General features: G+C 41.9%; 1 protein-coding gene across 1 annotated transcript in view; it reads right to left on the bottom strand.

Moving 5' to 3' along the window:
• Nucleotides 1-25,626, bottom strand: part of GLG1 (golgi glycoprotein 1) — a gene marked incomplete at its 3' end in the record, with an annotated part of 34,130 nt that extends 8,504 nt beyond the window's left edge. The window contains exons 1-8 of the mRNA XM_009572796.1: nt 25,549-25,626; nt 25,025-25,057; nt 22,188-22,274; nt 18,039-18,254; nt 10,922-11,125; nt 10,201-10,272; nt 7,728-7,911; nt 5,653-5,867 (exon numbers count right to left, since the gene is read on the bottom strand). Coding sequence (XP_009571091.1) covers nt 5,653-5,867; nt 7,728-7,911; nt 10,201-10,272; nt 10,922-11,125; nt 18,039-18,254; nt 22,188-22,274; nt 25,025-25,057; nt 25,549-25,626 — 1,089 coding nt within the window. The remainder of the gene's footprint in view (nt 1-5,652; nt 5,868-7,727; nt 7,912-10,200; nt 10,273-10,921; nt 11,126-18,038; nt 18,255-22,187; nt 22,275-25,024; nt 25,058-25,548) is intronic.
• Nucleotides 25,627-27,252: the final 1,626 nt, after the last annotated feature.

The following is a 27,252-nucleotide window of genomic DNA, read 5'->3' as shown; positions in this document are numbered from 1 at the left end:
ATATAATATCATATCACATATATACACATATATAACAAACGCAGGGCATCGATTTTTATCTGCTTAAGAGAAGCCACGGTATAAGTGAAAGATGAAAACAAAAACTTTCCAAAGATTCAGAGACCAGGTGTGCTAACTTGAAGCTGTGGTGTCCCTGCACTCCTTTTGTGACTTCTAAATACTTTCAACTGTCATTAGGTAAATACAGTATGAACAGTTTCATCAAGTCCTTTCTTCTTGTGAAACAGTTATTCTGATTAAAGCTTCAGAAAAATAACTGTCTCTTATCAATAAGGAAACATAATTTAGCATCCACAGCACTAAGTTTCAAAATGAGATCCAGACACAGCCCATGGCATCTGAACACGAATTCAGGAGGCTGGGCCAGGGGAAGGGAATTTGGGCAAATCTCAAAATCTCACTTAATCTATAGTTTTGGGGAGAAGGGTAGCCTTCTGGGCCATTCCCCAGCCCAGGATCCCCACGCCCCACCTCATTTCCCACCAAGCACTGAATTCCCAAAGCCTGAACAGACAGACATAGGGCAGAGACTGCTATCATTCCACAGGCAAACATTTAGCTGGCAAATCTGGAGCAAAAAGAGAGCTTGCTAGAAGGCAATTGCACACCGATATCAAATGGTCTACACTGTTAACGTCTTGACACTTACTTAATGATTTTTGTCACTGGCGCCCAGCCCAACTAAATCAAAAGCACAGTTACAAATTTTATCCTCCACTTTTCAAAGTCTGCACCATCCAGGAAACTTCCAGGGGCAAAGCCCTAACATCACAAAACACGGAGAAGGAAAAAAAAGCATCAGAGAACTGGAGAAGGCACAGGCTAGCGCTATTTATTCAATAGGAAACTTGTAATCAAGAGGACAGACCACAGACTGCGCGGGAGGAACATAGGATTTCCTGCAACTCGCTCTTGGCCAAAGTTAATTAGGCCCAGCCTCAGTTTCTAAGGGATGCAGGCAGCTCGGAAGGGTGCTGCCTAGCAGGCACAAACTGTTGAATCACAAATTCTTGAGATATTTTCACTAAAAAATAATAATAAAAAAAGAAACATTTTATACGACTGAGGCAGTGGTCAAACAGAAGCCAATACAGGATCCAGTTCATAGTAGGGAGCTGCACCTTAATCAGCAGGAGAAGAGAGAAGTGGTAAGTTCTTTACAAACTTCGTAAGAATCAATGCAAGAAGGAGAAGGATACGGTCGTTCTGGGGGCATGCATGCACACACGCACAGCCTGCACGGACGGGCAATACTCTGGACGTAAAGTGCTGGGCTCACTTCGTGTCAGATGTTTACATACAAAAAGGGATCAAGTATGATTATTGGAATTACTCCCTCAAGGACAAACGGGTGAATAAAACCTCAAACCTGACACTTTCTTACACACACAGAGATTAAGTAAACTGGCCAGAGTATTATACAGGCAGGATTCTTCCTCAGATCTCAGTTTAAGTGGTATTTGTGTTGCTATCAAGTGGAAGAGGCCAAAGCGCACTGGGTACGACAGCTCGGAAGCACCAGATTGCCTCCTAGTCTCTCTGCCCTGGTTTGGGCACTACTGCAGGATTCCCAGTCCTGATTCTCAACCACGTGCAAGATGCGCAGCAGTGAGCCAGCTGCCCTGACTGCAGGGGCAAGGGAATAATTTGGCACCAGTAATAAAAGTGAAGGTTTTATAGGATTTTCTTCCCTCCACAACAAATCCTTGCAGCTGAAAAGCAGCTGGATAACCTTTATAATCCTCTGATCTTTTATCCTGATCTGGAACTAAATTAACAATTAACTGTCAATTTATTAGCTGTATTAGAAATTGAAAGCAGAAATATCTGCCCTTTTAGCAAGGATTATAGTTTTACCTGCTCAAGGGACTGAACAGAAAAAACAAAGATGAGACCAGAGCAACATAAAAGTCACATATTTGAGAACAGCTTCCTAGCAGCTCTAGTACAAAATATTGCTTCCACTGAGCAACACCACAGGTGCCAGACACTGCCAGTACAGCTGCAGATCTTTTAAGGGCTGATGCTCACAATTGAGGGACATGTATATCTGCTGTCTGATGACCTACAGCATCACAGACCCACCCTCCCTACGCGCAGGATCTCCACCTTTGAAGAATTACATAACAATGATATTTGCAGAGGACCACTTAATGACTGGAACATATCCAAGCTGTATATGCTTCCCCAAAGCAAAGAGCTTGTTTTATACCTGAAGACGTGCTCCTGAAGTAATATCTCATTCCGATGACTTTTTCTTTTTTCTTAATAAAATGCATGCCCCTATAGAAGTACATCAATAGTATAAATAATAGCAGCCCTATCCTTTGCTTCAGAACAGGCAGAGCTCTCTCCAAGACGGCAAAGCCAAACCGCAAAGAGCCCTTAAGAGGGCACATTGCTAGAGCGTGCCTGTGATATGCTGGGGCGAGGAAGGTACTTAAGCCTAGTTAGGCAAGATAAGGCTGACCAAACACCTAGGAGGTTTTTTGAACTTAGGCTGAACCATTTATGTTACACAGAAAGCCGTCGTTCCTCTAGCACTTACAGAACCTGGGCATTTTGGCAAATTCACTGATCAAAACTGAGACAAAAAACCACACAGCTCTTAGACGTTTGGGTCTAGGCATGCCTCTTGCACAACAGCATGGTTAATCACGAGCGCAGACTCTCATATGCAAGATCATTCTGGTTGAGGTGTCTCACAAGAAATGAAACCCCTTTGATCAAGAAATCGGGGTTTGAGAACGCATTTCGTTGACAGTTTTAAATACAACAAATCACTCATATTCCTCCTGCAGGAAAGGGTATGAGCAGATGCTCCTGCAGGAAAATAAAATCACGGAGGTTCTTCGGTTATGTGTTGTTGGTTTGGGATTCTTGTGTTGTTTTTGGCAGATGGACAAACAATTTCCTTTCATAAGGCAAGCAGAATCAGAGCAAACCTTGACAGACAGGACAGTAAGTAAAACCAGATCCAAATTAGATGTTTCCCGTTCCAATTTCCTCAAGCAAACTGTCCAGGCAAGCGTGTCTGAAGATTTTCAGGACTAGTCCTACTGCTTTGAGCTAGCCAAGAAATTGAAGTGCTGTATTAGCGTTACCTACTGATGCTACTAAAAGCACAGGGACCCAAGTTCTTGACTCCACATAGAACAGACAATATCTGGAGACGGGCCCAAAGCAACTGTGTTGTTTTCCTCTGTTTCCACAGGTGATTAGGTAGAGATGCCACAGACCAGTAGTTCCACCATCAACAGCCACATCAAAGTTCAATCTGAGAGCATCAGCACCATGTTCCTGAAATAAGAATTGCCCAAGAACATCACAAAGCAAGGACCAACGTCAGTCAGCTTTGGTCTAGCTGGACTAGGGCTGAAGCCGTGTGGACAAAGCACTAGCCAGAAAGCGAGCAAGCAGGGGATGGCTGAAGCAGCCATCCTATCTGCAGATGAGAAGCCCCTGGAGGTACAAAGTGATAGGACATCTCACCGACATTACACTGCAGACAAAAAAACCCTCCAAAACAAAACAGTCCATGCTCTTTGATGCAGTCTGCTTACTAGTTTTTGGAAACCCCAACACAGATCAATCTTTCCCCCATGAATGAATTTACCAAAGCAGCACTTCTGAGACTACCCACATGTCTCAAAGACTGAACTATACTGACACATGGCAACAAAGAAGCTGAGAAATCAGCTTCAGAAAAGCATCAGTGGCTCAGCAGAAGCATACGTCAAAGGTGCTCTCTAGGTATCCAAAAGGAAATGAAGTAGCTCCAGCTACTATGAAGGGATGGACCTCTAACTTGCCTTCTTCATGGCCTGTCATATGGGCCAATCTCATATGACAGGCAAGTTTGAGTCTCTTGCACAAGCTGCACAGTATCTGGAAGAATTTCAGACAATACTCTCTTCCTTACAAAGATAATTTACCTACCATAGAAGGTAAAAGCAAGAAGCTCATTCTAACACAATAAATCAAAACAGAACAACACCAGTGACAGCTGAGACAACCATTACCATTCACATACAAAAATATCAACAATAAATGATCTAGTACCTCAGAAGTCGTAGGCAGCTACATAATAGCACTGTGCCAGTCCTCAGGAACCCAAAGCATTGGAATGTTTATCCTATTCTTGCAATCATCTGTTTCCTCTTGCCCATAAAAATATGGACAAACTCATCATATTTTATAAAATCAACACTTAATTTGTTCCTGCTGTCTTTTGCACAGAGAACACAACACAGGTCATTCAACTTGAAGGGGAGTCATGGAGAAGCCCTGCTGTTCCATCAACTTACTGTACAAAAATAAAGCAGAAGCTTAAGTATAAGAGAACTGAAAAAACCCCCTAGAGATTTCTACAGACATTCTTTTTCCCCAAAAGTCTGAAATCTCGTATCATTTTTGGGGTCCCCTGCCTTGCCTTATGACTTGTTCTGAACACGTACTTCATGATCTGGAAGTTATTCCCAAGATGAACTGATCTTCCAACAATTTGCAAGCAGCAAGTTCAATTTTGTATTTAAACACAAACAAGTATTCAGTTTTTCACACTAATGTTGCAAAGCATAAGTCATGCACTACAGCTTACCGCAGAAATGACTCAACTGTACAGCTGCTGCACCAATACACCTGGTATTTATGCAGAAATAAGCTTCATCCTATCCCTTACAAACACTTAACAGATATTCCTTTATCTTTGATAACATACACAGACTGGCAACATTTTGGGCTTAGGCTTTAAGCTACATTTACACAGAAAATGGATTACAGTGGTTCCGTATATTGCAGGAGGTCAAGAGTGTACATCTCCCCAAATTCCTACATCAGCACTAACACTCCCTAGCCATTTTTAGCACTGATGTCACTTTTCCAGGCTCGTGGGTCATTAAGAGCAGGTATTAAGTATAAAAAAGTAGTATTACATTAAAAAGCACTAATGAGTTTGAACAAATATTAAACAATTGTTTTCAATTTAAAGAGACTACAAACAGGATGCATCTGGGCCAAAATGGGAGTTTAAAAAAGGCAAAAGAATCATCCCATTTTAAAGAGGTATTTTGGAGAAGAACAACATTTCCTTCAGTGGCTGCAACTACAACAATGTGCAGCAGTACGTTGTACCCACCTGTCCCTGAAGTTCCATTTCCATCGTTTAAGCTGAATGAAATAGCAAAAATAAAACTGAGTGGAAAGCTGCGTTGAGAAGATTTAGTGCATTTCCAAGGACAGGGCATAGGGGGAAAAGGGAAGGAGAAGGAGTGTTTCAACATTTATAAAAAAGCAAGTTTCTCTACATCTTGCACCCAGGAGAGAATTCCATGACTTCAGAGCTGCTGGAGAAGAACTACTGGAGATCCAGCACAAAACCCAGAGCAAAACAATCCAAAATGTATTTTTTGAAGAAAAAAAAAAAAACAAACACATTACTAATGTGCTGCTAGATACCAAGTTACACTTCATACCATGACAATTAAACAACTGCCTCCAGCATTCACTGGTACCCAGCAGAGCCAGACTGCCTTCAGAAGAATCTCCATCGCAAGGCAAAACGTTAAGAGACAAATCAGTGCTTCTACCAACTGAGCAACCTAGAAGTGAAGTGACAGAAAAGCATCTTACTGCCTGCTGACAATTCAGCCCGACGTTTCCCTTTTCGCCCCGTACTACTTTCATCAGGCAATGCAGGGTGCGACCTTTCCGATGCAGGCCTGAGCAGTGGTGTTCGATCTCCCCTCGGCAGCTCAGGATGATTTCTGGGCTCAGCGAGAAGTCTTCCATTAGCATGCGCCGGTAATCCAACATTTCACCCTGGCACTCGCTGCTCACTTGTCGACCTGAGCCAAGAGAAGACAACGTGATTTAGTATTAATGCTTAGCAGAGCCCTTCTTGACCTATGCTACCATCATGTTGGAAGAACAGGGACGATGTCCACACTCTGGACAACACCAGATTGCAACAAATGTGCTAGAGCAGACCTGCTGGGGATTAAATCAGTTGTTATGGTAGCTCCCAGCATTTAATTGAACCTGTAGAATAGCCAGTCTATGGATTCAACACATGGATTTGAAAAAAGGGATTCCTGAAAGATGAGGAGAATTCTTATTTTGGATTTCACATTACAGAAGGTGCTTCTGAAGAACAGCTGAAAACGCCCGGTGGATCTGCAGTTCTGTGGTACAGGTCGGCTCTTCCCTGTATGCTCAAGAGTTCGTTTTTCCACTGTAGGAACAGAAGTCACCTCTGGTAATTTACCAGCTTGATATGTAATTAGGGAAGGAATTTGTCCAGACAGCAGGTTAAGCATTTTCTGAGGAAAAGGTTTGCTAGAGCAGTAGCACATACTTGCTCAGGAAGCCAAAACACGGAATAGAGTATGATACCAAGACTGTATACAGGGTGTCTAACAAACCACTGCAGTTGCACAGAAATTTAACTTTAAGCAATTCCTAGTTCTGCTATAAGCTTTCCTACAGTCCCCATGTAGACAGTTTGTTGGTTTTTTTAATCAAAAGGAACATGTCTTTTTTGCTATGCCCTCCCCTAGCCCCCATCACAACCTATTCATACATGTACAACAGCCCATGCAACGGAGGTCCTATACCCCTACAGGGGCTCCCAGGCATTGTAATAACAGACACATGGAGGTGTGTGGAATAATTAGTGTTCCTCCTGGGCTATGCTTCGTGCACGAGCCACACACTGCAGAACCTGTTCCACCGTGAAAATGGAAGTTAATAACTGAACAGCAGTTTTCTGCATGTAATTCAGGAAAGCATCTGCCCTACTGCAGGGAGAAGGGAAAAAACCCACAACTTTTCCACAAACAGCACACATCATTTCCACGTCAATCAGAAGCGATGAGTTATCCAAACTCACAAATGCAGAGATTGCTTATGGTGTTACGGCAGCCTTTCTGTCCCGTGCCAGGGCCATGGCAGCATGCAGCCCTGCTGCTGAATCGGAAACCACCCCGCTGCATGCTAAGGGGGAAAACAAACAATTCTCCAGTGCAGCTCTAGAGGATATTATGTGTTGTTTTACATGTCATGGCAACTTCACAGAGAACCGTTAGCACGGTCCTGCCACATAGGGCCCTCTAATGCCTTTGGGACAGCCGCTGGTGTTAGGACATCTCCAGCTTACGCTTAAATGAACAAAAAAAGAATATTCTCACACTTACCTTCCTTCTATGTAGGAAAAACTAGAGTTAGAGAAATTAAGGCATATATCCACGCTACTGAACTGCAAGGAAAGAACATCACTTACAAGAGTCAGAGGACTGAGTATCCTTGGCTTTCCCTGAGTGATGATAAACAGGTTCTCTATTCTGTGTGTTAACCTAGTAACATATTTAATGCTTACTACATAAAGGAGGAAAAAGGCTGCTTGAATTCACAGTGAATAGAAGGATTTGCAATTACACACCATCAGTCAAGTGGGATTTGCTATTTTGCATTTTAAACTTCTTGCCTACACAATAGGAGTCAGCGTCAGAGGTTTACTCAGCTATTCTGATCTTCAAAACAACAGTGATGAAAGCATTGTGATGAGGAAACCTGTCTCTGAACCGAAGTTTGGAAAAGGGTACTTGGAGAAGGGGACTGTAAATACATATTGAAGCTGAAGGTCCAAGAGAAACGTTTAAAATCAAGGTCCCCACAAGTCACACACCTCTTGACTGAACTCCACTTACCTCTGTGCACAGCAGACTCTAAGCACATCAAGAGGTAGGAAAGCCTGGCTTCCCGAGACCGGGGAAGGTTCTCCACATTACAGCGGTACTTCTTCAGGTCACTTTTACAGGACTTTGCCAGCGAGTAACTGACTTTGTAGTCTTGGGCAATCAGTTTCTGGCGAGTCGTCAGCGCATCACGACACTGTAGGAGACACATTGGGATGGCTGAATGAGCTTCTGCACGCTGGTGGCAGAGAGCTAGACCTGCTGCTGTTAAGTTTTCAAGTTGTGCTTCAAAAGACGACTGATGCTTTAAAATTCAGGCATTTAAGCTGGACTGCAGTTAAATTTCATTTGTCTCATAGAAACCACACAGTTAACAATGCACATCGAGGTCAACAGATCAAGGGTTTTAAAGGCAGCAGCTCTCCGCAGAGCCCTTCTTAAAACTGCACATTCATCCAGCTTTTTGTGAACAGCTATGGCTGAGAGCATGACTCATTCTTGGTAACTAGGATCAGTTGCTGACATTTATCCCAGCTGTGGAACACACTCACCCCATGCCCTCAAGAAACAACTTTTCCCAGTCGCATTTACAAAATAGCGTGTTCTTTGGATTTGTTCTGCAACGTGCCGAACGGATGACTGCAGATAAAGCAGTCTAACCACGGGAATTTCTAGCCATTTTCCACAACTGGCGAGGCTCATGAGGATGCACTGTGGCCAAACCCGAACCCAGCAGCTGCAAGAACAACTCTCTAAATTTCATCCAAAAAAGGGCCTGTAAAAATACCGCTACGCTTTGTAGCTTTTGGTTTAAATTATATGAAAATTAAATCCGAGGGCGGCAGATAATTCAGAATAGCTCAGGCAAATTTGTCCATTCTCAGCCTATTTGAAAGGAAGGAAAACTGCATGTGTAGGGTGGGGAGAACAGGGAGCAATCTCGGCACAAGGAACAGAGAAGCCCTATAGCCCTCTCCCCTTCCTTACATCATGTTTTTGACTTTTCTCCCCCTCCTTCCCATACCCACTCCAGGACCTGGAAAGCCCTACTCCAAGATATTCCCACCCCCTCCTTCATGCTCCCATCTCTGTGCCATGACTGGGACCTTGGGACTGGGCAGACTTGAAGCTCTGGACACAGGGAGATACAGGTTCACAGGTACCTTATCCCCCAAAGCAGAGGAAGGTCGGGTACATCCAGGGAGCCCAGCCTGGCAAGCAGTTTTGGATTACACAAAGCAAGCCACCCACTAGGCAGCTATTGTTGGCTACATGTGTATGCAGAAGCCAATGCCATCAGCAAGGAAGGACTTTTTACTGGGTAACAGCTTCTACAAAACTAGTGACTTTGCAGATGGTCCAACCTTGGCAGCTGCAAGAGTGAGAACTAGATTTTGTATTCCTCCTGCTCTGCAAACTGCACCCTCAGAGCATCCACCCCTCTCTCCCTACCAAGTCATCTGCTACAGCTTTGTCTAACCTCTCAACACCTTACATTCGTATCTTAGACAGCTGGTCATGGAAAAGACCCTTCAAAAACCACCACTGTCCCTGTACAACCAAAAACAGGTTAAGCAAAAAAAAATAGCAGTCCACTTCAGTAACGCACTTGTACAAAATGAAGCTTTGTTTCAAGCCCTCAGGGATCACTCTCTCAGTTTTGAGTTTGTTAACTGGAACCAAGCTTTCAGAGCGCCAACGCATTTAAAGAAAGGGAAATGAGTCTGATCCCTCCAGGCCTCTGAATCGGGCTCCTTCAGCGGAGCTTCTCCGAGGAGGGCTTTACAGATACCCATCTTCGTATCCTTTCAGACAGATGATATTCCATATAATCCCAAACACTATGATGCTGCCTCCGAAATCATTGAAGGCGTTGCTGCCTTCCCAAAACACCTACACCAATACAAACTCTTTTCAGGACTGGCTTTCCAGAACAACTTTGTTGTTGCTGTTGAAAACCACATCTTCAGGAAAAACTTAAGGAAAACTTCAGTAACTGAACTGTGCATCTTTTCCACAGAATTTGCTGCTTCGCAGACAGACACTCATAGCCTTGAAAACAAAACTGAAACACACACAGCTTCCTGTGCTGAGGCATTTGGGCATTTTGTTTCTAATCTGTACGTTATGACAACATTTATCCAAGGCTTACCCCAGCATAACGCAACTTCTACTTTAAACACTCAATCACAGTGCTTCCCCTTGAGCTCCATGTCTGCCTTCCCAAATTACCCACCCAAAAGCTTTGATTTATTTAAATCCCTAACTTTAAAGGCTGTAACTTGAGTACAATTAATTCAAGCCATCAGCACGTAGCTGGAAACACAAACATATCAAAGTAAAAGCATCTGTTAAAGCAGTCGGTTTTCTGACCATGTAGATGATGGATTTTCCTCAACACTGGAAAAGAATAATGTAGCCTGGGCTGATGAATGATCTGATGATTTCTGCATTAAGGATTTGTTTCACTAAGACAGATACCTACCTTCTCACTCATTGATTCTTCAAACTTGTGATTAAACAGGCACTTGTAGACTCGGCCTTCCCCAGCCTGAGTCTGTGAAACAGAACAGTAACATTTACCATTAAAGATAAGACTTGTAATGCTTAACAAACAAGCTAAACTACACCTAAAGAAATTTGTTTTTTTAAACTAGAAATATATTAAAATTAATATTTCAAATGACAGTGATAGCTTCTATACTACAAAAATATTTTAAATTTTATTGCATTAAAAAAAAAATCTGGTTGTGTTCATCACCCTTTTAGTGAGAAGACGCTCAGCTGACACAAGCTAACTCAGACTGAACAACGCAGCTTTCCAGCTCATCGCTCCAAGGATAAGGAAGGCTGCGAGTAGAGTCAGACCCGGCTTACCTTGTGCAACAACTTACCACTGCAGAAGGGAGCAGTCACTTACCTTTGCTGCATCCTCCCCATTCGGGTCATTCCACTCCCTGTCACACCAGCTCTGATGCCCATTAAACCATTTATGCCAATTCAGTTCATTAACCCACTGGAAATAATGCTTATTTGTTGGGTGAGTGAATTTAATACCAGATTTATTGCAAAATGACAGCTACAAGGTTTCTGTTTTCAGTATTACACGATCTCGCTCAGGCTCCACTCTACCGTTCCTTCTTCCAATGGGATTTTGTTTTTTTAATGGATTACTGTAGAAGAGAAGGCAAGAGGAAACGACTCACGTTTTCACAAAATCGTTCTCTATCATCTCGGCATGCAAAGTAGAGATGCCGGTCCAAGTGGAAGTCATCCGAAGAGAGTTCAGCTACACGAAGAATTGCTTTCTTACACTGATCAGAAACCTGAATTCGAGGATCAGTCTCCTCTGCCTCTTTTACCAGGCCTTTTTCCAGGCATGCCACCACTTCGCCTTGTGAGTGGGCATCCTATATGAGAAGAACAAGACAACATCTGTAACCAAGCACTTACATGGTCAAGTGATCTGTGATTCTGGATAAGCACCACATAAATTAACCAACAAACTAACTCTCTGCAGTTACTTCCAAAAGTTCAGCCTAAACTGCATTTACATTCAGAGGAGGCAACAGTTAATATCTGTACTATCCACACACTTTATATATCACCATCCTGCTGATGGTCACCATGAAATCCCCCCCTCCAATGCTCTGGGTTTGTTTTAATGTGTCTTAATGAGATTAACACTACTTAGTCACACTGCTCAGAGCAGTTTACCAAAACGGCCAAATTATCTTTAATCTGACATAGCTCTCTTTGCACCATGGCAACAGCATCACATTAAGAACATACTTGGGGGAGAAAAAAAATCATAGTTCCTCCATGCTGAGACAAGCCTACAGTTTGGGTGGTGATAACTAGTGATGCTAAAAAGGCCACAAAGAAGCTTTGACCAACGGAGGCTTCTCAATCCTAATTCCTCCATTAAGAGAATAAAAAAAATTCAAAGCATTCAAGAGTAGATGAAGTCTCAGACAAAGCAGTTCTGGCCCAATACTGTACACCACGTCCACTGTCCTGCAAGCCTGAAGGCAACTTTGGACTATGACCAGCGACTGCCAATAAACGTAGAGAGCCTGTGCTTTGTATGAAAGCCTGGAAGAGGCAGGGCAAAGCCAAAAAAGCTCCATTTAAGTTCCCTACATCCTTTTTACATGTTTAGATAGGGAACTGTACCCCCTCTATACCCCTGCAGAAGGTCTGTTCCTCTAATAAAAAAGAACTCTTCTGGAACAGATCTCTCAAGGCTTCTGCAAGTTTCTCCTGTGAAGACCACCTTAATTTATGCGGCTCTGCTGTGAGAGGATATTGCTACTAAACTTTTATCAGGCTACCTGGAGTATACAACAAGTCATGCATATTTGCATACATCTGAATCGCTCATCTTGGCATTTGCAGTAACCATTTAGGAGCTATCCCTTCCATTCGCTCTGTCAAGTAGATTCATCCATTGCTGTTGCAGTAGCATGACTAAGAGAGCAGACTGCATAAAACGTGACCATGACTATTCAAAGCCATGCAACTCTTCCAATCTTTTTGGTCTGACATGTCTCCTCAGGCAGGCAGCCTTTGATGCCTGTTTTACCTCTGCTACACTTGGAGCACAAGCAGAATTGGCCAATTACAAAGTTGTAAACACAACCCAGAAGTACAATCAGTTTAAAAGAGCTAAAAGTAGTTTTCCCCTTAAAAAAAAAAAAGGCAAAAAACCCAAACCGCACACACCCCAAAACTCCTTATTTTGGTTTGCTCTCTTCTTTGAGTGGGAACTGGCCAACTCCACATGCTGGCCAGATATCAGCATCTTTGAAGAAATATAATTATATATCAACAGCCCCTTTAGGACTGAACCCAAAAGGGATCTGAGGAATATTAGTTAACAGCACGTTCACCACATTACTTAAAATTGCCATTTATCCATAACCACGCCAAACCAAACACTGTTCCGCAAATCCTTGTGGTCAGTCATAGGTAGTAATTACAACTGAGCAGCTGACAAGCGTAAATGATTGAAAACAACCATTTTAAGCTCCTCTGGCAGTTTTTTGCTCCAGCCTAGGTGAGGTTGCGGCTGGGAGGCAAGGCAGACTGAGATTACTCTCACTCACCTGCAGCCTCCCCTTGCAAGCCAGCAAGGAGGGCACAAGGCAGGCTTTTCCTGCTAGGAAAATCAGAAGTTTCCTCGTTTCTTGCAGCGTGGGTCTAGATTCCTGGTCAGAGTCATATTACATATGAAAGTAAATCTATTTTTAAAAGTCTAGTGAAAGCGGATTTCCGCATGCTGGTTGCATTTCAGGGACACAACATGAAATGACAAATTTATTGCATTACTTCGCAAATACAATTTTTACATTTGGGTAGATCATCCTGCAGTGCTGGCTACTCTGCTGCCCTGTATTAGAGCAATTTTAAAACATGTCAGACTTAACAGTAATAGAAACACACACAAGTCAACACAGCTGGCTCCTGAAAGATGCAGTCCTGCCCTTTCCTCCTACCTCCAAGCATTTACCTGCCTTCTTGTAGTGCCATTAGTGTTCCTGTGCCCACTTGACACTGTTTAGGAGATTTACTGACCTAATCTGGGGTTCATTTTCAGGCAGATCAGGTCCCTGAGTGCTAGTGCTGACTAGTTAAGCCATCTTAAGGAGGTCCTAACTCTCCATTTCTTCAAAAGTGCATGAAGGCAGCCACACTACTGGCCAAACAGAGTATAGATGGGACTTTACAAATGTGGTTTAGAGAAATATCACTTCAAGCTTTAATTATAGGCTAACACCTACTATATTTAAGATTGTACAATCTCCTATTGCAGACTGGAGGGGAAAACAAACGTGTGTATGGCTGCACTCAACCGTCTTTTTCTAGAGCAGCTGGCAATCAAAAGTTTGACAGGCTCATCCTAAGGATGGCAGGACAGCTTTGACACACATTTGCGGTACCTGCATCACTTCGCAGCTCTGCGCCACGGAGAGCTGCCTGTTCCCACCTGCACCCCACGTGCCACCAGTCCTGCGGGGCCAGTTCAGCTTCAGAAACACCAAAGCCAAGGGCTGGCATCCCACGGCACGAGCTCTCCCCGCCACGGAGAGCTGCCTGTTCCCACCTGACTCCACGTGCCACCAGTCCTGCGGGGCCAGTTCAGCTTCAGAAGCACCGAAGCCGAGGGCTGGCATCCCACGGCACGAGCTCTCCCGGTCCTGCTCCAGCACCGGCTGCCTGATGCATACAAGGGTATAAACGCCTGCTGCAGCTCTGCTGTGGAATGAATCCCAACAAAGCTTTTCGTCTATCCAGCACCCTGTTGTCAGAAAACCTCCACCTCAGAGTTGAAGACCTCTACATTCACTCCACAAGTCAGGGCTCCCCAAAATTGCTGCAGGGGCTGACAGAGTCTAGTACTCATTTCTTTAGGGCAACACGCTGAAATAGAGGAGATTAAGCCTAAAAACCACACACATCTGGAATTGTTGCCTCACCACCACTATCAATCTTAAATAGAGAATTTTAACTGAAAGTTGCAAAGATCTGTTAAACATACTAGATAATTATCTAGTCTGGAGTGCCTTGAAACTCCGTGTAGTTTTATGAAAGGATACATGTAGATCCACAAAGGATACAAGCAGCTTTCCAATACTGCCCTACTGCACTTTGAGCCACAGAGAAATGGAACTAAGTTCTAAATGTGGCCAAGCAAACCCCCTTCAGCAGAACGCTTTGGGAGATGACCTTTAAACGTCCCTTCCAATCCAAACTATTCTATGATTTTAATTCCTATGACCAAAATTCAAACTCCAAGCACATGGCTTTAGGCCAAGACAGAATTTTAAAAACCTTGTTCTTACTATTCATTTCCCATCAGAGATTCCCTGCCCCCCAGTATAGTTTAGGCTTTGCAATTCTTGGGTGGGGTTTTTTTTGTCATTTTCAGAAGCTCCTCTGGAAAAGACTTCATTCTGTTGAAACCTGACATGCCTCGAGTTCATCACTGTTCTAGCTGCAGACTTGCAGAGAGAAGCTAGAAAAGTGACCAGAAAAGAGTCAAGAACAGAAAGGAGCAGCAGGCAGGAAGGTAAAACATAACTTGTTATGTTTTATGCTTATCAGCACAGCACCTTGCACTGAACGGCCGTACTGACTTGCTGGAGCCAGAGCAGTCAGGCTATGGAAAACCATCCAGCAGATCCATGGCGAGTTCCAGTTCGGCACTCCAGCTGGCTAACCTGGACACCAGGGTTACAGTTACGGGGATCGCTCTTAGACTAGCTAATTCCCAGTACTTCAGCTGATAGAACACTGCCGTAATACTGCACTAAGTACACAAAACTGAGCTGAATGTTACCATCTCTTCCCATTTAGACTCGTTTCCCCTCTGTGTTAAAGAATGAGAGCAACTGTACCCAAAGGACTTAAGGGTGAAAAAAGCAATAAGACAATGGTCTCCTAATGTGTCTTTTTTTAGGAGTCTGAAAAATACTATTAACTGGTTAAGTACTACAACAGATGTGCAATTGACACTTCTGTAGCCTTCATTATGGCAAATAATCAACTCCAGTTTGGACATCACAGCTAAATCCAGCACCCGGGCAACTACAGACTACCCACTAGTTTGATACAATCCTGGACGTTACCGGGATCGGGAAAGCAGCTCATTCTGATAGGCAGCCCAAGAAGAAAAGCTCCGTTGCAATTACCAATTTCAATTTCAAATTAGATCCCTATTGCATGAAGATAAAGCAAGCTTTAAATACCAGGAGACCAAATTCGCTATAAAGCACAACAGCCAACCAGAAAGGTGACTGAAACGACTATTAAATATTTCTCCATTAACTGGAAGAAAAAAACACCACCAACAACAACAAAAAAAATCAACTCCACAACACAGGCGTATTACAAAACCTAATGCTTTCAAATGACACATCTACAGCCTTTCTGCTATATATAGCAAAATGAAGTCTACAGTCAGATTGAGACTTTTAAGCTGAACTTTATTGGTCTTACAGAGCAGAAAACCAACAAGAAACATGGAAAAGAAAGCACAGAAAACATCACATCAGAGGCAACAAACCCAGCAGGAACAGAATTCAATTAGGAAAGCAAGCTAAAACAAAAGAAGGAAATACAGAAAAGGAAAATGGTTAGCTAGCAGAGGGGCTTCAAGAGGCAGTGTAATCCCAGAATACCTACTGAAGTGCCTTTTACAATTAAAAAGGCCAGTTCATCCCACTATGTTACTATGATGAAGCTACCATTGCAATCTACTAGCTGCCTGATGTGGATGGAGTAGTAGTGCTTACTTCCATTAAAAAAAAAGAGAGAGATGAATCTCTTCCCCCATCTTCCTCCTCAGGTGTCCAGGTCCTATTTATTAAATTCACAGTTACATTCAGACACACAAAAGGGTAATGACTGTTTCTCTACAGGCAACTCTCAGAAGCTACAGCATGGAAATAAAACCTGAACCAGCATCTGATGGGAGTAAATTAGATGAGATTTCTCCAAAGCAGAAAAGGAATAGAACAGAACACCAACAAAAGAAATGCTTGCATAGCCATTTATAGCTGTTTCCATAGCAGTATAAAATACTTCAATTGCTCTAAGTGCCAAGGATGACAGCATAACAAAAGACATCATATGACAGACTGCGATGCTTTCACAAACCAAGGCAAAATATTCTGGGTTGGGTACCAAGAAAGTGAGGAATATGCATAAACCGCACTAACCCCCATAGAAGTTTGGTTAGTGACTCGCTTTGCTATCCCGCAGAAACTCGGTGACCCAAAGTTTGCAGTTGTTTCCCTCTCCCAGATGCCTTGTGACCTTAGCCACCCCGGCCACCCTCACCCTTCACCCACCTTAACTTCTGTGACCAACACGGTGAGTTATGCACAGTAACGCACACAAGCCTGCCAGCATTGGTTTCACTTCTACTATATGAGATTTGGCTTATGCTCACAAAATCCACTCTACTGTACCCTTCAGTGCTACTATAAGTATTTTAATTTTGTTTTAATTTGGTCAAGCCACAGGTAATATGCAGACCTGACATCCTGGACTCCCGTATTACTCTTCTGATTCTATACTGATTGTAAACAGCAACTTCTCATTTCATGAGGTCCTTCAGCCCAGTATTAAAAAAGAGCCTTTACTTTACGGAAAAAGCAGGTGTTACCAGTCTGAATCTGTGGGGCCTGCAAGTTCCTCCCACTTCTATGGTTGCTTTTGTTCTTGAAAGCAAGTCCTTATTTTTGTGCCTTCTGTTGTTCAGCTAAGTCTTCTGGAATACACTAGCACTTCAATTTAACACACTACGGATGTGAAGCTGCTTACAGCAGCGAACATCTCAGACAACTGGGAAAACTTGTTTTTTTAACCAAAAAAGTGTGTATTTTTTGTTATACACCTCCTCATCAATAGCTGATTTAAGAGACTAATTATTAAAAGCGTAAGAGCTATAATTTAAAAAGCACTGTAAAAAGTTGATAGGCTAATTTTATCTTTATCCCTAAACGTAAAAACTTGCCATAAAAGAAGCCACTCATTCCTGCAGCAATATATAATTGCTGCCTGCATTAGCTATGCTGAAGTAGACAGGGAAAGACAGTGCCTTGAAAATAACCCCACATGTAGTCACCACAAACTGTTCTTTGCATCAACCTCTGCTTAAGCCTCATAGGGCAAAAAAACATCGATTTAGTAAAACCAGTACAGTATTAGTCAGTTTGTACTACTAAAAGGTGCCCTTCAACCATTTTCGGGTGGGCAGGGGAAAGGGGAAGCAAACAGGTAAGAGCTCTTGATCCAGTCTATCAACTACAGCCTGAGAAAGCAGAAAGGGTTATAGCACAGGCCACATCACCTTGATAACCTTCCTGCGTCAGACCCCACCGCACTGAGAAAGCAGAAAGGGTTATAGCACAGGTCACATCACCTTGATAACCTTCCTGCATCAGACCCCACCGCGCCGTGAAATAAGCCTAGCAATAGGTCTGCTTAGATCTTTTGTTTGGATTCATCGTATCGAGTCAAGCCTGACAGAGCGTGGTCAAAAAGACAACTACCTACCAGATCACCCGTAGCGCGGTAAGGAAAGACAAATGAAAGTCGTCTCTGAATAGCAGTCCCACACAGAGGAACGAATGCATATTTATTAAAAAGGAACTATACAGAATCAGGACATCACCCTTTTCAGACAGATGAGATATGCCATGTATTTTTTCAGTTGCAAGTAAGACAATAATACTATTGCAGAGTCTCCACATAAGTTTCCTGAAGTGAATGACTTTTACAAGCCTATTGACAATCTACATGTTCTCTGGATACCTTTTCTCCAGGTCGAATGCTGCCACATTTCAGGAGATTGATGTCAGCCTTGCAGTCATCCATGAAGCCACAGATCAACCGATAATCGCTGAAGATAATGGCTGTCATTTTAGTGATGTACTGATGGCACTGGTATTCGGTGATGTTGCCTCTGTGATCCACCAAACATGACACCAAGAAGCCTTTACCAACTGGTTCATCTGCACACTCCTTGATCTGTTTTTAAAAAAAAAAAAAAAGAATAAAAATACAGGGGCTGCAGCTACTGAATTTAACCTGTTTTTTTAAAAAAAATCCTCAAAAACTTGCATCTGTAGCTTCAAAATCTGCTGGCAAAGAAACCCTCTAGGCTTTAGTTTGATTTTCAGTAAGTCAGAATACTTGAAAATATTTCAGAAATGAGAAATACCTCATGTGTGCCAGTATCTGAAGAAAGCAAACGCAGCGACCTTGAGGATTATGAACCCTTTTGCTCAATAATCATCTTTCATAATAATCACATTGAATCCCTGCAATCAAGTGGATTTGTAGGAAAAACGCTAGTTTGTCAAACCTTTATTTAGAAAGCTGAGCATATTATGACATCACTAAATCATACTTGGACCCCCATTAGCCACCTGACCTCATACAATATAACATTTTGGCTAGAAGTGAGACTGACTCAAAAGTCAACACAATATTTATTGAACTGTTTATAACTTGCTGGAAGCTGAAAATTACTATAAAGGAAAATCCTGATCAAATTCATTTTTATCAGGCTCTTAAAGAAACTGATTGTTGGTACTAAACCATTTTACTCAGTGGTCTTAAAAAAAAAAAATCATGGCTAACAAAAGCTGAAAGCTGTGCAGGGATTGGAAAAGCAGTGTACATGAACAGACAGGTCCCCAATATAAATCACAGCCTGCACTGCTCAGGGAAGCAGACAGTAAGGCCAAAACCGTCACCTTTGGAAGTAAAAGATGCAGGCAGTTTTGACAGCGCCTTTCCAAAGGAAGTGGAAAACATGGTTACTTATCAGTTAAGGACGCTCCCCGAGGAATCTTGCGATAGGAGCAGTGCAATGCCTTGCTCCCAGGAGTACCGAGATTACACGGACTCTTTTTAACCCTGGGAAGCCCGTGTTGAAATGCTTGCCCAGCTCTGGTGTCCCCTGTTCAGGAATATGCTGAGAACTGCAGCCGTAATGGCGCAGAAAGCGTGCGTGACAGCCAGACACCGAAGTTCAGTGGTGACAGTTTTTCAAGCAATAGATACATAGGTTGACTCGATTACATCAAAGATTTGTTCCTGTACTGACGGGCCCATCAATCTAAAGGGAGATCCATGGCAATCAATAATCCAGGCAGGTTCAGATACCAAGCAAGGGCAGCGCCAAGAGAACAGGCAGGGAGCCATTTTATCAGTTCTCAAAACCAAGTTGGAATCTTTATACTGGAAATTTTAAAAAATGAAGAGCCATCTCTAGAAAAATATATTCTAATTCAAACAAGAATTAACTCAGGTCATCCTGTGACAGACTCATATAGGTCAGACTAGATGAGTAAAACACATCTCTCTGCCTCAGCTTACGTGGCCATTACTTTCTATATAACAAATAAAACATGCAACATTTTAAACGCCATTATTTGAAGGCAGATGTAGGCTGGTAGAACATTTTGTATTTAACCTATATAGCTATTAGAAAAACATAGTTACTAAGGTCAATGTAATTGTTATAGGTAAGGCATAAAATCCATTTTGAAGTGAAAATACTTGATTCATTGCAGGATAAAAGGGAGAGAGCTGAGCAAGCTTTCCCCGAGAAAGCTGCATCTTCGGTTTGGCCCTACTTCAGCTCAAGTACCGCGAGCCAAACCCGCACACAACGGCAACATGCTGACTTTGGAAACAGCCCCAGAGCTTTGCGGCCTGAGCCAGTGAACTGCGTAAAAGACCAAGCAATCACGTTATTGCCTGGCCACTTCTGAAACAACCACCGTTATCTGGTAGCCAACTATAATTCTAGATTAAAATTAGTGCCAGAACTTAGAAAATCGCAACCGTTGAGAAAAAAGTTGATATTTAAATCTATATTTAGCTGATAAAATTAAGGTGGACTTTTCAGGATGTACCTGGTTGGGACAGCCACCAATTCCCAAATGACTTTTACTAGAAATTACTTTTCTAGTTTTATTTTGTTCTTAATACAAAGCAATACTTAAAATCAGAGCTCAGTCACCAGCAAGAAAACACCTACCTGTTAGTGTGAATTAAAGAAAAATATTAATAGGCTAATACTACATGTTAGCAGTACATTCCCACTATATATGTTAGTTTTAAAGAGTGTTTTAGAAATACTTTCAAAAAATTAGTGGAATAGTTTATGCACCTGCCTCAGTATTAAGTATCAGAAGATCAAACACATGAGATTATTGTTACTTATGCAACTTTTTTTTCTTTAAGTAAAAACCACTCACCAAATGGCAAAATACCAGCAGTTCATGTTATCATTCAACACAATTATAAGAGGAACACAGTGATTAAGGTACAGCTAAAATGCTATGCTCTTCCCACAGTTTTTAGACATCATATTGCAGATTTAGAAGGCATCATTTACACCAATATCAGACTGTCACTGTACAAAAGTGGTAATTATACAGACTGTTAAAAGAGCATTTTCAAGAATGCCTTCGTTGTAAAAATTCTGCAGCAGCTGTATGACATAAAACAGAAAAATATAATCTTCCCTATGATTGCAAAAAATAAGAATTTGACAGATTTCACAGTGTTTGCTTTTGGGAGCTACTGAACTCCAAACACAACATAACCCTTCGATGCAAGCTGTTTTCCTTCCACTGTTCAATATTCTAGCCTTCTTGTATTAACTGTTTTCTTGATCTCTCCTTATACTAATGCTATCCTTAACGCAACTCAGCTGGTGCTGAGAAGGGGAAGCAGAACCCTAGCAGGCCATGAAGAAAAAGCAGTCATGTACCCCTCAACTACAGTACTAATTCCCAAACTTTCGGAGCCAGGCTGCTGTTGACATCCTCAATTTCTCAGATCTTTGCATGTTTCTCTCAAATGAAAACTTCATAAAGAATGGGCAACAACACAGGTGGTTCCATCAGAATGTGAGGACTTGGGGAACCACTCATCTTAAACCTGCTCTGAGCACTGACATATTCCTCTTGTCTAATAAGCAAGTCTGCACCACCAAAAGCTAAGACCTGTGGAAAATAAACTGCCAACACAAACTGTGGTTGGAGAGACAACCTGCTATTCATGCGACTGATTGTCTTTCAAGAAGAACTACTTTAAAAGCCACAAAGGGGCCATCATCCATAGCAAACAATTTTTTTTTAAAGAGCAAGATTATGGGTGGGTGAAGTTATTTGGTGGATATACAAATGATGTTTTTCAGGGCACGGTTTAATGACTGAGTTAAGTCAGCTGAAGCCTGTACTGCTGTGAAGAGCCTTGGTTCCACTGCTTCCCCTGAAGTCTAGCTAAAAACTACTCCAACCAAAGGGAAAAAACCTCAGCTCAGTCAGCTCCCGTATGGCCAAGCGCTCAGCCTCAAGAGCTCTAGCATGAGCGCAAGGAAAGAAATGATTAATCAAGTAATCTTTGAAGCTGGACTGAGGTGTGTTGATGCTTGAGATACAGAGGACTAACTCCTCGTACAACCTAAGAAGAGGAAGTTCCTAACAGAGAGTCCTTGGAATAATTAAACTTTGAGCCTCAATGGAAAAAAAAAAGCCAATTCATCATTTCATGTCTATGTGCTTATCCTTTGCTAGCAAGACAGAATCCAAAACCAGCCTTATGCTAAATTCTGTGGAACCTCTGCTACACCAACACTGCTACGATTGTCCAACACTTGATAAAGACAAATCCAAACCACAACAGATTTCTGACAAAAGGTCAGGTAAGAGCTGATGGGGTTGTTAGTTTATTATTTCCTTCCCCCGCCCTTTTGCCTGGCACCACTAAGGTAACTGGCTTTTTCTACAAGGAGATCAAATTAATTACGCCTAGTAATTTGGCATGTAAGACTCGAGGTTCCCCAAACCCAAAACATTATTCACACACTAATTCACTATCACAAAGAAAAGAAAAAAACCCTAGCGCCACAATAGCAGCCATGCCTTTCTTCTGGCTTACCTCTGCAATAGTGGACTTGCAGACTTCTCTGGCCACGGATTCAAACTTCGGATCTGTAGTCAGGTTCAGCTTGTAGTTCCACAAGAGCTATAGAGAGACCATTTGTAGAAAGGGGGCTTAAGAGCTTCCCATGGAGAATGACAAATATTTTGCTTCAGAAAAGAATGAAACATCATTTATTCCCAATCTGTATCATCATCCTTCTACAGTGCAACAATCAATGCAAAGACTCCTTGACAACAACTTTGTCCCTTCATTTCTGCAATAATTTTCTCATCTTGAACAAATTCAGACTGTTAAAAATTTCTCCACAAGGTCATGAGCTGACTCATTAAAAGGAAAGATACCTAATGAAGACAATTTCATAACTGAAAGGATAAAACAATGAAAGCTGTAAATTGCTACCTGCTGCATATTTAGCAACGTCTTTAGCCCACCACACCTTTCTGTGCCATGACTTGTCTGCCTGATGCAAATGATCTAACAAAAATGAAGTCCTCAACAGGAGCAGATTTCATGCTGAAAACCTAATAAAAGCCTAACAAAAAAGGAAGGAGGACAATGCAGCTGGTCCCTTGTTCACTTCCTTCTGTGAGGGGCTGCGACCAGTCAACTTTTTTGGATGCAGATATATTTCAAACCTAAGAGGTTCTCTCTCTTGCTAAGCACAATGATATCTTAGAGGTTAGACTGCAAAATGCCTTGGTAAGGATGACTGTTCTTCTAGGAGCCAGAGATTAGCTCACGTAGGAGCCTAGAGGCATTTGATCACTGTGCAAGAATCAATCTTGGGCAAGTCACACTCTGCAGATATATACACATCCCAGATGTCCTCCTGAGGCACCATAAAGTAAAAATAGAGGGTAAGATAGCAAAACCTCAGCAAATTAATAGCTGAGATGTTGCCTGAGAAAAGCTCTATTAGCTCATCTGTTTTTCTCTAGGAACTTAAGTTGCATTTAAACATTTTTCATTAACATAAAGATTAAGTAGTTTTAAAAATTAATTTCAAATACTCTGCCTTTGTGACAAAATCAAATTAATATCAAAAAGATAAACAGTTTGGTCAAACTTTGAAGTTTCAATTGTACACAAACCCCTAAGAAAACACAAAAACATGCTCGTACACAAGGAAAGCACTTTTATATTATCTCCAAGAGTGTGGAAGCACACACAGAGAACTAAAAATGGAATCAGCACAGATGCACTGTCTTCCACACCTCACATCATGGAGTTGTGAAAAGTTAAAAAAAGGAGATGATGGGATCCCAGGGTATTTCAGAACGAGTAAGTAGTTGTAAATAGACAGGTTTAATAGACAAAAGTGAATAACCAGGGAACCTGTCCTCGCAAAGAGTGCTGTAGACCTCCTCCAGCCAGGACTGGAAGGACAAGAATGGGGTCCAACACCATAAGAATACACCTCTGCATTTGTAATCTTGAACTTTGGAGAGTCTCGAAATGAGATGCTCTCCAAAGGAATCTTCCCGTAGACAGAAGGAAGGTTAACTTGGAGCTTAAAAATCCAGATTTTAGCACTAGACAGTATTTTCCCAGGACATGATCAGTAGTTGTACTACCAAAGACTGCAGAGAGAGGCAAAAAAAAAATTTGGACATGAGACGCCTCTCTGCGGTCTAGCTTTTGATCACTCCCCTTCAATTTCTGCCTGGGAAAATGAGACTTTGCCCACACTTCCTATTCCTGAATGGCTTCTATAATCCACAGCAGCCTGACATCTGCCTTGTGGCAGAGACGCTGTCACTTAATCCAGCAGAGGAAGGGTCCGACTTTGATTTCTAGAATTCTTAATTTCTTCTTCATTCAGGTAATTTCTGCTAGCACATTTAAATGTCAGGTAGATAAGTTTTAATTACTGAAGTTTTCTCTTTTTCAAAAAAAGAAAAGACTTAAACAGAAACATGATGTGCCCTTCATCTGATCCAGCCCTGCGCAACAGAGAATTACAGCTACCATGAAGTCTGGCAGCACAGTGCTAAAGGTTAATTTATAAACACAGATGGAAATTACTAGTTGCACAGCATGGCTGGGTTTCATTTCTGGAATATATCTTCCAATAATAAACCAAAATACAGCTTCTCAAGTATCTGAAACCAAGACTGTCATTGAGGCATGCACTTGTCTGTGTCCAGGGCTAACCAAACAATTAAGAATCTTGATACGGTGTATCCTAACAGAATGCAAATGAGAGAAGCTAAAGGAAACCTAACATCAACATCAGCTCTGATGATTTTTTTTTTTTTTAAATGTCTTGGGATTTGAAGAGTCAGCTTGACAGCCTGAAAACTGGCTAACAGTTTGCTCACTGTTAAACACAGCACTGAGAGGAAATCTGTTCTAAAACCAGCCAAGTGGTTCAAAGTGCCTCTAAATATCACACCCCCACAGCATTTTCCAAGCAAGTCTAAGAATTTAGCAGCTGTGAAAGTAATACAGAAGGCTTCAACAGCTGAAATTAAGAGTTTAAATTCAGTACTGCTCACATCTTTCCCAAAAGGAGCACATCATATTGCTCCCAGTAACTCACGGGAACCACCCCCCAACTATAAAATAGGAACGACATCTGCTATCCTCCTCTGATACAGAAGTACAGTTTATAAAGCTCTTAGATATGTTTCCACCCTGAAGTCTCCAGTAAGACCACAGTGGCTATACTGGGGTAAAGAAGTCGCCTTGTGTTCTTCCTCCACAGGCCAGTACAGAAACCCAAACGCCTTTTGCAAACCGCCAAAATATGTAAAATACCTAATGTTGATAAGGGATAATAAGGTGCAAATGCCATAGCTAGAGACTGAATAAAACAAAGCAATACTTACGTGATTGCAGTCTGAAGAGATTTCATTATCTGGCTGAAAAGAGAAAAAAGGAGCGTCAGTTCACTACTGATGTGATGCATTTAACATACAGAAGAGAACAAACTTATAGAAACTAACACACTGTCAATTCATTTCCACTGTAAGAAACAATTTGACATAAGCAACAGGAAATTTTAAAACCTGCATAATAAGAGTAATGATAACTAAGTACCAAAAAGATCAAAACAACAGGTACATTAGACACAATGCTGTCTTAACTCTACAGAACATAAGTGGCACAAGAGTAGCAGCATTTACGTAGATACTGCAAAAACATAATGAATGTGCTTGTGTTTGGCCTAACTGCCCAAACTAAGAAGGCAAAAAAGCATCTGTGGGAAAACAAAGATGTGGTAGTAAAGTTTTAAAGAAAAATAAGTTTCACACATACAACTGAAGGACAAAGGTAGGACTCGCTTCCCTCCCCCAGATCGAAGTGTTCGTATTCCCTGTTTGAGAAGCAACGCCTTTTCTTTCAGCTGTACACGAAGAGGCTGGTCCAAAGCAGCCCTGAGAATTACACCTTCAACCATGAGAAACTGGTACATCCAATACTCATACATCGTTTCAAAATATTCGCTATATTCTTTATTTTATAAGTAATGAAGGTGCTGCTATGTTCTCACGACAATCCAACTGACAATTCCTAACGCACAGCCTCCACCAGACCAGTTTGCGTGTTTGAGAGAAACACCCGCGCTCTACAGGGAGCCGCTTCGGAAAGAACTCCCGCTGCAAACCATCCTGTCCTCCTTCCAGCCTGAGCTGCTCTCACAACGGAGAACTCCTTGGAAAAAAGTTAATCATAAAAATCCGTATCTCATCGCCATAGCAAAACAGCACAAACACAGGACAAAATCACCCGCCCATCGTACCCACAGAAAAATCAACCCTGCCTCACAAAGTCTCTGCTTCCACTGATATTTAAGATGCCAGACATGCTCTAAGAGCCACAGACACTCAAAACCACTCAGAGCTTAAACACATCATTGACACTAACACGTCAGACCTCAGATACTCGGCATAAGAGAACTAGCATTTCATCAGTTTTGGAAGCAAGGAGCCTACATCCCAAAGAGTTTTTCAGTGCAAGCATTTGCCGCTGCGCAACGTGTTACACCAACACTTGCACCATTGCTGCTTCGGAGCGCACGAACACAAGTTTGTGGGAAAAAGAGAGCATGGGAAATATTTCCAAGTCGTTAATTACAGCCATTATTAACTAAAGCACTTATTTTGTATAGCAGGAAGTGGCAGAAATTACCTCTCTGCTTAGAACATAAAAACCAAAACGGTACCTGAAGGATCACAGTAATTAATTGCAGTTTGGTCAGACTGCCACCATCTAAAGCTGTATCTCCCAAAGTAATAATAAATTTGAAAATTAGGATATCAACTTTTTTCAAAAGGTTAGCAGATGCCTGCTTATTATCCTCAGACTGCAGAACTGATACAATTGAAAACTAAGGTGACATCCAAATTACACTATTTTAAAGCAGCCTCCAAGACCAACACTATCATGACTTACAAGGTGGTTTTTCCTTAATTTTCTGCACCCATCCTAATCATTCAGCAACAGACAGAGGTTTTAGACTAAGCTAATTTCAAAAGCTCAGAGTCAGATGTTGCTGTCTCAGTCTTTTAGTCAAGGATAGCTTCTTTATAAAAATATATAGGCTAGCACTGTAATTCTCCTCTAGAGGACAGGACTTACTAACACATCTGCAAGCAGAAGAATTTGTAAGGGCCAGAGAGCACTCTCCCAAAACCCTTCTTGGTTGCTTCAGTTATCTTTGCATCCTCCAACCTAGTAACCTTTGCTTCAGATCCACCAAAGATGAAAGTTCAGTTTTTCCGGAAAGATGAGCCCAAGAAGATAACAGACTGGTTCTCACTGACTTGGGAAGCTTAAACAAGCTTTTCTTGAAATACACAACACTAAAATACTGCACGTTGAAATACCAGCCTTCCTTGAGCTCTGCAGCAAACCTCAGCTCTGAGAAATCAAGCCTTATTCTCCTGAGGAGAGTAATGGAAGTTAAACGGCACCTTAACTAAGCTTTAGTATTGCATACATTCACAGTTCAGTACTTAAATATGCAAAAGCATAAGATCTAGCCAATAATCCTTTAAATGTGGAACAAGATGACCACCTGCTAGCTAAAAGCTGTGATCCTTCTTCCCTCTTA

This window comes from Fulmarus glacialis, unplaced genomic scaffold, assembly GCF_000690835.1.
Source record: "Fulmarus glacialis isolate BGI_N327 unplaced genomic scaffold, ASM69083v1 scaffold32, whole genome shotgun sequence".
Classification (NCBI taxonomy): domain Eukaryota; kingdom Metazoa; phylum Chordata; class Aves; order Procellariiformes; family Procellariidae; genus Fulmarus; species Fulmarus glacialis.
This window is presented reverse-complemented; position numbering and strand designations above follow the sequence as displayed.